At 37.7% G+C, this 10,333-nt stretch overlaps 1 protein-coding gene across 1 annotated transcript in view; it reads left to right on the top strand.

Annotated features, from left to right (window-relative positions):
- Nucleotides 1–10,333, top strand: part of LOC100954485 (dimethylaniline monooxygenase [N-oxide-forming] 5-like) — an 18,778-nt gene that overhangs the window by 2,464 nt on the left and 5,981 nt on the right. The window contains exons 2-5 of the mRNA XM_003785839.1: nucleotides 1,149–1,337; nucleotides 2,209–2,371; nucleotides 5,916–6,079; nucleotides 6,945–7,144. Of these exons, the coding sequence (XP_003785887.1) occupies nucleotides 1,149–1,337; nucleotides 2,209–2,371; nucleotides 5,916–6,079; nucleotides 6,945–7,144 (716 nt within the window). The remainder of the gene's footprint in view (nucleotides 1–1,148; nucleotides 1,338–2,208; nucleotides 2,372–5,915; nucleotides 6,080–6,944; nucleotides 7,145–10,333) is intronic.

The raw sequence follows: 10,333 nt of genomic DNA, 5'->3' as shown, positions 1-10,333 counted from the left end.
TCCCCCTCCTGCCCTACCGAAAAACCTTTAAAAGATAAGCACTCTTGCTCTTTGGGGCTGATGCCTGTATAGCCTTAGCCTGCCTTCACGGAGGCACCAAATAAACTTTCGCTATTGCTCTACATCTGGCTTTGTGACCTGACTGAGTCGACTGCTACCTTACACACATACATTGCAGGCAAAAAAATATCAAAATTCTGGAAATTGTGCTTTACATGTACATCTCTTAATGTAATATATTTGGGATTGTAATCAATTCTTCCAGGAGAAGAATATCTGTTGTGGTGGTGTGTTTTTTCTTAGCCTTAAATTACTTAGTTATCCAGCCTTAATTTTTAAAAAAAAATCAAGAAGGGCCACTAACTCACATAACAGATACTGTATGTTGTACGGACTCCTACTATACTTGGAAAATTAATTAGGAAATGTATGTGAAAAACTCTAAAATTATAAAGTATCATAAAGTGGTAAAACATCATGTATCTGTCTCTACGTGTTAATATACAGGTAAGCAGGTGATATGCAGAGAGCTAGCCTGAAAGATTGAGAGACTAAGACTAGAAGGGATACATGAAAGTATTTAAAGTGATCAGCATGAATGATAGTCACTGTACTTTCTATAATTATAAATTCTATAATTACTAAAATTATAATAAATATGATGTGCTGCTCTCAGAATTTAAAAAATTACCAGTTTAATAAAAAGAGAAAAAGAAAGCCTAATCTACTTACGATCTTTATTCTTTCCTCTCAGTGACTACAAACAGCCCAGGACCTCCTGGATGTCCTCGTCCCCACTCTTGCCTGCCAGTCTTCAGTCCAGAACTTGAGCCCCTACTGAGCTCTGTGGACAGAGAGGCTGCCCTCATCTCCCTCTGCTTATTTTCACTCTCTGGTCGTCTCTATACATTTCCCTCTCTATAGTTTTCCCATTTTCTTTTCATGTCCTCTGTCTGCTCCTCAACCAAATTCTTATTCTCTTCTTAACAACTTAATGGTACCTTGTCTCTTAGTGAAGTCAATGGGAAATTGACTATTTTGGAAAGAATTCAGCCCAGGAGCTGCATGATTTGACATATGAAGAGATTTCTTTTTTAACCGTTCTTCCTATATTCTACAAGGCAATACATACCCTTTTTCTCTTGCAGGAGAAGATTGAACATGATAGACCAAGTATCTATAAATCTGTTACCAGCAACACTTCAAAGGAGATGATGGCCTATAGTGATTACCCTTTCTCTGACCACTTTCCTAACTACTTGCACAATTCCAAAATCATGGAGTATCTCAGGATGTACGTCAAACACTTTCACCTTATGAAGCACATTCAGTTTCTGGTAAGTGAAGCAGAGGCCACTGTCGTGGGCCCTTCTTGGCAGAGCAGAGAGACAGGCCAGAGCAGAGTACAGTGATGCCTCTGTTCCACCCAGGGGTGACCCCAACACCACAGGGTTCACTTGACATACACCTTCAGTGCAGTCAGCAAGAGCTTTTGTCCTCACTTCCTTCCAGAAAAGAGCATGGTGGGCTGGCTGAAATACCAGATTGGACCCTGAGTTAGTCCATTTTGTATCGCCAGAAAGGAAATACCTGAGGCTGGTAATTTATAAAGAAAAGAGGTTTATTTGGATCATGGTTCTGCAGACCACACAAGCATGGCACCTGTATCTGTTTCTTGTGAGGATTTCAGGGAGTCTTTAGTAAAGGGGGAAGGCACAGGGGGAGCAGGCATGTCCCAGGGCTGGAAAAGAAGCAAGATGAGAAGGAGGTGGGGCCAGCCTTCTTTAAACAACCAGCTCTTGTGTGAACTAATAATAAAGTGAGAGAACTCACTTATTATTGAAAGGAGGGCATTAGGACATTTACAAAGGATCTACCCCATGACCCAAACACCTCCCACCAGGCCCTGCCTCCAATACTGGGGACCAAATTTCAATGGGATATTTGGAGGAGCCAAACGTCCAAACCAGATTAAGGCCCCTGGTATTGATGCACCCCTATCTATATTTGGAACCACGGTTGGGAACAAACCAGACTATGGCTCCATTTAAAGAGGCTTTGGTAGGGAAATCAATTCTAAGGGGACGCTTTCATGAAATCCCAGAGGAAAGTAATAGCTATGACCAACCTAATTCGTTAAGGCCAAGAGTCCTTGGAAAGGACAACTGAGCAGAATGCTCATAAGTCTGAGTCTGTTCTCATTCCCAGACAAAGGTGTGCAGTGTGAAGAAGCGCTCAGACTTCTCTTGCACGGGACAGTGGGATGTTGTGGTCGAGACCGAAGGGAAGCAGAGATCCTACGTCTTTGATGGGGTTATGGTGTGTACTGGCCTTTTCACCCATCCCTCCTTGCCACTAGAGAATTTTCCAGGTATGTCATTCAGAATGCTAAGGTACAGGTTTTGTGGGCGTTTATAATTGTTGCTGTTGTTACTTTCAAAACACATCTTCTGAACATCATCTTCTTTTAACAATAAATATTGCCTTTTTCTGATTGTAAAGTAATGCAGACTTGTCAAATGTCCATTCAAATCGTACATAATGTTATAAAATTGACAATAATTATTATAACACTAATATCCCATTACCACTACTTCCAGGCTATTTTAAGAGCAAAGTCCTATGTTTATATTGCAATTGGAAGGTTGTTTTCTGTCAGTAATAGTTTGGAGTAAGTAGGAAGATCAAAGTACAGAAAACATTTTAGGATTTAGGTTTATTTTAGGATTTTAGGTTTATCTCTGAATATGCACAGATATACACATCCTGACAAAAATAGATAGCCATGTGCTACTGTCATCAGGGATCTTAAAATAGACTTCAGTGCTATTGACTATTAATTGGAAGCTTAAGCACCCTGCATGTAAGGAATGGAGCAGGGGAATGACTAGCACCAGGTCTCCCTGCAGGATGCATCCTCAGGCTTTTTGACTAACACTTAGACTCTTTGGGGATTCTCAGAAAATGCAGGACTTCCCTCATTTCCATTGCTATGAGTATCTCTGTTTCCCAGTGTATAAGAAGATAGAAAAGGTTACAAGTGGTCAAGAGAGGTCTATATTTTATTTAGAGTTTTAAATGTTCCTATATTATTTATTCAATATTAATTCAACAAGTGTCTGTTGAGCAACAAACTATGTGCAGAGGGTCAGCAGAGAAAAAGCAGACAAACTTCTGTCCTTGTGGAGTATGGAAATAGATGGAGAAAGGCACAAATGGGATAAATGTGTCAGAGGTAATAATTATTAAAGAGAAACATTTAGCAGAGAATGGAGAAGGAGAGTTAACAGTAGGGGTTTGTGTTGCAAGATTAGATAAGGTGTCCAGCCAGGGTTCAGTGAGAAAGGGACATTTGAGTAAATGCCCACAGGGCCCTAGAACATGATGCAATATCTGTGGAAAGCACGCTGTGCTTAAAGAACAGCACGTACAAAGGTCCTGAGGTGGAAGGATGCCTGATAGGTTCAGTGCATCTGGAGTAAAGAGCAGAAAGAAGATGTTATCCAAGAGTAAATGGGAAACCTGATCAATGAAAGCCTTAAAGTCCTTTTTCAGATTTTGACTTTGAACTCTAAGTGAGATGGGAGCTTTTGGAAGATTATGAGCAGGACTGGCATGCTCCCATTGTTTTGGCTGTTATGTTAAAAAACAGCTGTAGAAAAGGATGATAAGGGAAGCTGGAAGACCAGTGTGGATGCACTGGCACTAATCCTGGTGACAGATGATGGTGGCATGGATGAGGGCAGTAGCAGTAGGGACAGAAGTTCCTGGGTCCTGGATCTAGCTTTAAGGTAGAGATGACTAAATCTATTAATGGATTAGATATGAGATGTGGCAAAAAGAGAGATGTATTGGATAACTCCAATGCCATTGACCTGAGCAATGGAGTCACCATGCCCTGAGATTGGGAAAGCTATCAAAAGAGCAGACTTCTCATGCATGAAGGAGAGATGGGGGAGACCAGTGGGCCCCAGAGATGCTCATTGAAAGAGGGACAGAATGGGATGAAATTGAAAGCATTCAAAAGAGAATTAACTTATTTTTCAAGAATTTATTGTCATAGGAGCATATAGAGGGATTCCTATGCAGTAGGCAAAATAATTTACATTTTACACATTTCAAATGTAACTACTGGAGAAAGAACTAAGGTTCATGCCTAGGTTTGTTTGACCTGAAATCCTCTTCCTACATTGACTCACAGGGAAATGGGTTTATTTTGGAATAGATAAGAAACATTTTCTCCTTTAAAAAATGAGGCAGAGGGGGGAAAGATGAAAACACACTAAATTTTAGGTGCTGAGGAACTCACATAAGGTCTTGTTGATTCCTGCAAATGAGAGGGGGAAAGTTATTTTCAGAAAGTGAGAAGGATCACAGTGAGGCCAAGGAGAGAGGGAAATAATTGAAATGGCTGCAGTAAGAAAACTGGTAGAGAGTCTGTCCTGCCCACAGAATTGAACTTGACAAAGATGGAATTTGAAAGCAATTAGATCCCTACCAGAAGTTTACTAAGTGAGGATGAAAGAACTGTTTCCAAGGGAAAACTGAAGTTCTAGAGCTGATTTGGTAAGGAAAATGATGTTAATCAGAACCACAATTAGGACTGAGTAGGCCTGCCCAGTGTCACAGAAAAGGAAGCCCATATACGTAGACCTTGATATTGTTTAATTGATAAAATGCTTAAAAATCTATCAGCTTTTATGGCTTTGCTATGTGAGGTTTTCTTTAAATCAGAGAAAAAGATTGTTATTTCAGATTAATGTGAGGATATAAACAACTAAGTTTGCATTTGTTAGGAAGAGTCCTTCTTGTAATTGTGTCCTGCCCCTAGGAGGTGTGCCATACACCTTTAACTGTGCCCATTAAGTGGAAGCACAAGAAGCCCCCTCTCTTCTCACCCCTTCCCCCTCCCTCATCCTCCTTTTTCCTAATGAATTGAAGTGAGTTTTTCCTCTTGTGTGGGCATGTATTAGATCGTCTACTGGCTTCATATTAGTATTGAGTACGTTGGGTACATGCTTTTCCACTCTTATGATATTTCACTAAGAAGAATGGGTTTCAACTCCATTCTATAAAGTCTCCATCTTTTTATGGTTGAATAGTATACATATACCACAGGTTGTTAATCTATTCCTGGGTTGATGGGCATTTAGGTTGTTTCCACATCTTGATGATTGTGAATTGAGCTGCAATAAACAATGTAGTGCAAAGAGAAACATTTTTAAGCAAAAATAAGAAGTTCTTGCATCCCACAGATCCTATGGGTAATGCTGAAGCATGCATTCCCAATGGGAGAACAGAATGAGAGTGGCACAAAGGGCCTTCTGGTCCCAGGAAGCAAAGGAAGTATCTAGACAAGATGAAGCTTGGGTCAGAAAAATAAGATGGAAAAGGAAGATGTAATACTTAAGTCAGAGCCAAGGTCTGTGCCTTAAAGACTTGGCAGGATATAGAAAGTAAAAAGGAGCCAGGCATTGTGGCAGATGCCTGTAGTCCCAGCTACTAAGGAGGCTGAGGCAAGACAATCACTTGCGCCCAGGAGTTTGAGGTTGCTATGAGCTATGACACCACAGCACTCTACCAAGGGTGACAAAGTGAGACTATCTCAAAAAAAAAAAAAAAAGAAAGAAAGAAAGAAAAGGAAAGAAAGTAAAAAGGAGGCAGAAGTGAGATATCTAAAGTTCTCAGAAGCCTAGGGGTTGCTTAGGCATTGAATTTACGGTTTTGAACAAATACCTGGGAGGTTTCATTCCACCAAATGATGCCATGGAAGTGGCACCAACAGTCCAGCAGATGAGATGTTTAAATAGGATGGTCTTTGAGTTTGATAATAAGCTTTAAAATATGCCAGCAATTGAAAAAATAAATAAATAAAATAATGACCAAGGTCTAAGCAATTCTGCTCTTGCCCATAGGGATGAAGAGGTTCAAAGGCCAATACATCCATAGCAAGGAATACAAGAGTCCAGAGAAATTCCGAGAGAAGAAAATCATTGTGGTCGGCATTGGAAATTCTGGAGTTGATTTGGCAATTGAGCTCAGCCATGTAGCTTCACAGATTTGGCTCCTAAAATTCTCTGTCCCTCAGTTAAACCTGCCCACTGCTGTGAGATACAAGCATTGTGTGAAATGTGTGTAATGTGTCCCCCATACACAGACACACACGCACACACAGTCCTGATAATTACTTCTTTGCACTGTTTCCTTGGTAGACATCTTGGTAATGCACTTAAAAATTGAAAATGGAATAAGAATAAGGACTTCAAATTTTAGTGATTGCCATATTGTTTCTATTTACCAAAGAGTATGGAGGTGTCATCAGTTCAGCCAAGAGTTTCTCAGAAATGAGCATAGCTGAAAACCATTTTCTAAATTTCTTTGTTTTTCATGGACATGATCCTTGACACCATCTCCCAAATCTGACTCCTTCTACATTTAGATTCTTAGGATACAATTAATGAAGTGTTCCAGATACTACTGTTATAATTAATGGAGAGAATCTTATGTGTCAACTTGTTGATGTCAAGTCTTCTTTTTGTTTTTCCAGAATTTAATACATAAAAGATTTTATTTTGCAAAATATTTTGCATTATTTTGTTTTTCCAGAATTTAAAACATAAAAGATTATAGACATCAAACACTGCTTTGGAGAAGGCTCAAAGAGCTAGCTGACAAGATCCAGAGGGAGGCTTGGGAAGATCTCTGGACCTATACATAATATGTAGTGTGTTTGTATGTGTTGAGTGTTTGTATCTGTGTATGACCATATCTGTCAGTCTACCTGAATTTAAGAAGGAACATTTCAAGCTAAAAAGGCAAGAAAGTTTTTATCTATTTCCCCTCTTGTGTCAAATAAGAGATCTCTGAAGAGCTGAGAAAAGCAACCTATGAAAGGAAATATATTGTGAGGCAGTTCTTTTTAATATATGTACATTCTCTCCTAGGTGTTTCTGAGCACAAGACGGGGTACATGGATCTGGAAACGTGTCTGGGATCATGGGATGCCCATGGACACCGTCCTCTTTACTCGTTTTAACTCTATTGTCTGCGAATTTTGCCCTTTATTCTTAATCAACAGATGGGCAGAGAATAAATTAAATGTTCAATTTAACCATGAACTGTATGGTTTACAGCCTCGACACAGGTATGTTTTAGAATTTAAAAATAATAATAATTTGGCTCTGTCTTTTTGAGTCAGTAGGTCAAGACTTGGAATGTAGAAGAGGCTTAAAGTCCGCGTTTACTTCCTTGAAGACTGACTTCAGCTATCTTAGAAGAGTGTTAATCATTGTTTTCTTTCTCATGCTTCTTTGGGCCATTGTACTCACTTACCTTAGAGGAAAGAAATTCAGATGCAGGATAATCAGGCAAGCTTTATCTGTCCCCACCATTTCTTTAGACTGTGAGATCTCTGTGCACTGGACAAGCAGCAAATGGTATATTATGTCATAAAAATTAAATTCCATTTTCCCAGGCCAAAAGAAAGAATCAGCAGTTTATGAATACAAAACACTAAGAAGGGAGGCTTGGGAGAGGGGGAATCTTTTGAAATGCAATACATGCTTGTTTGCTTTGAGTAGACCTCTAGATCCAACTGTGATTTGAATCCTGACTTCATCACTTACTAGTTATGCAATATCATCAAATCTGCATAACTACTTGTGCTTCATTTTCCTTATATGTAAAATGGGCACAACATTAGCACTAACTCACAGAGTTGTTTTGAGTATTAAATAGGAAAATACATGTGTAGTTTATACTAGCACCTAATACACTGATTTTCAACAAGCGTGTCAAGGCACAACGGTATGGAATGAGAGGATATTAGGTGTGCCATGACAATTTTTAAAAGTCATTAATGAAATTATTTTTGAAAGAAGTTCAAAGCACAGTAAGTACTTTGTCTTTTTTGTTTGTTTTTTCAATTATTGGCCAGGGCTGGGTTTGAACCCACCACCTCCGGCAGTGCCCTACTCCTTTGAGCCACAGGCGCTGCACAGCACATTCTTTTTTTTACTCTTTTTTTGATCAATATAATTTATGTGTGCTGCAGAAGTTTAACTATAGGTTCAAGTGTACTGTAAAATAAGAAAAGGTTGAAAACACTGACTTAGTACACAGTAAATGCTCAACAAATCTGTTCTGTTTTATATTATTAATTTTATGACTCTATTAAAACAATATTCATGGACTTTTAATTTATGGAAGTGACTCATAGAGAGGTCAATGCCACTAAAAGAATTGACATTGACTTACATTTTTTGACAAAGGGGGCATGCTATACCACAGAGGGCCAGAGGGTAAAATTTGTAATTATAGGACTTATATTCTCAAAATAAAATGGAAATCAAAATATTCTCTGATTTTCTCATTTCAATATGAACACATTGACAATTACATTCTTAAAACTTTCCAAAGAAATCATTTAAAAGAAGTTAGGTATTAACGTATCCTTGGCATAAGCTTTTATGCCATACGTTCAAAATCTTACCTTTACATATAGTAAGTATTAATAAATACTGGCATTGTGACAAATACAGAATGCTTATTTGGTAAAAAAAAAAAAAATCATAAAGAGAACTGAGGCTGTGTAAATTTGCATTCCTGCCAATAGTGTATGAGTTGCCCTTTCTTCACATCTTTGCCTACATTTGTTATTTTTGGTCTTTTTGATTATTGCCATCGTAACTTGGGTGAAATGATACCTCATTTTGGTTTTAATTTGCATTTTTCTGAGGATTAGTAATGTTGAACATTGTTGCATATATTTGGTGAACATTGTATGTCTTCTTTTGAGAAATATCTGTTCATCATTTGCCTATTTTTTAATCAGATTGTTTAGTTTTTTTGCTGTTGAAATTTTGAGTTTCTTGTATGTTTTGGATATTAATCTTGTGTAAGATGAACAGTTTGAAAATATTCTTTCCCATTCTGTAAGTTGTTGATTGTTTCCTTTGCTGCGCAGAAGCTTTTAGTTTGATAGAGTCTCATTTGTCTATTTTTGCTTTTCTTGCCTATATTTTTTGAGATCTTATTCATAAAATATTTTCCCAAGACAAATGTCCAAAAATTTTCCCATATTTTTTCTTCTAGTAGTTTTATCATTTTGGGTCTTACATTTAAGACTTTTATCCATTTTTGAGTTGATTTTTTGCATAGGGTGAAAGGTGGGGTTTTAGTTTTATTCTTCTGCATAGGGATCTCCAGTTCCCCAGTACCATTTGTTGAAGAGATTGTTTTTCCCCCAGTGACTATTATTGGCATCTTTTTCAAAAATCAGTTATCTTTGGATATGCAGGTTAATTTCTGGGTTCTATGTTCTGTTCCATTGATCCACATGTCTGGTTTTAAGCCAGTATCATGCTGCTTTGGTTAATACGCCTTTTTACTAATATTTTGAGGTCTGGTGTTGTGATATCTCCAGATTTGTTCTTCTGTTCAAGATTGCTCTGGCTATTGGGGTCTTAAAAAATGAAAAATAAAGCTACCATATGATCCAGCAATTCTACTACTGGAAATTTATTCAAAAGAAAAGAAATAAATATCAAAGAGAAACATGCATCCTCCTGGTTATTGCAGAATGATTCACAATAGTCAAGATTTGAAATCAACCCAAGTATCCAAAGACAGATGAATAGATAAAGAAAATGTGGTATATTTACACTACGGAATATATTATTCAGCCATAAACAAGAATGAAATTCTGTCATTTGCAGCAACATGAATGGAACTGGAGGACATTATGTTAAGTGAAATAAGCCAGGAAGAAAAAGTTAAATGTTCCATGTTTTCACTCATATTTTGGAAACTAAAGAAAAGGTTATCTCATAGAATTAAAAGTAGAACAAAGAGTATTAGAGCCTGGGAAGAATAGGGAGAAGGAAGAAATTAAAGGGTACAAAATTACAACTAGATAGGAGAAATAAGTCCTAGTGTTCTAAACTACTATAGTATGAGGACAGTTAATATTAATATTAAATTATATAGTCTTAAATAGCTAGCAGGAGGATATTGAAAGTTCCCAACACAAAAAGTAGTAATGTTTTGAAGATATGGATATACCATTATAATTACCCTAATCTGATCACCATACATTACATACATCGAAACATTGCTGTGTACCCAGGAATCTGTAGAATTATTATTTGTTAATTTAAAGACATAATTTTACTAGTTTACATTCCCACCAGCAGTGCAGGAGTGTTCCCTTTTCTCCACATCCACGCCAGCATCTCTGGTTTTGGGATTTAAGGATATGGGCTAATCTTACTGGAGTTAGGTGATATCTCAAAGTAGTTTTAATTTGCATTTCTCTGATGATTAAGGATGGTGA

The sequence above is a fragment of the Otolemur garnettii genome, unplaced genomic scaffold (assembly GCF_000181295.1).
Source record: "Otolemur garnettii isolate 467f Iridium unplaced genomic scaffold, OtoGar3 scaffold00016, whole genome shotgun sequence".
In the NCBI taxonomy this organism is placed as follows: domain Eukaryota; kingdom Metazoa; phylum Chordata; class Mammalia; order Primates; family Galagidae; genus Otolemur; species Otolemur garnettii.
Note: the sequence above shows the minus strand (reverse complement) of the source record. Positions and strands in the feature narration are given on the sequence as shown.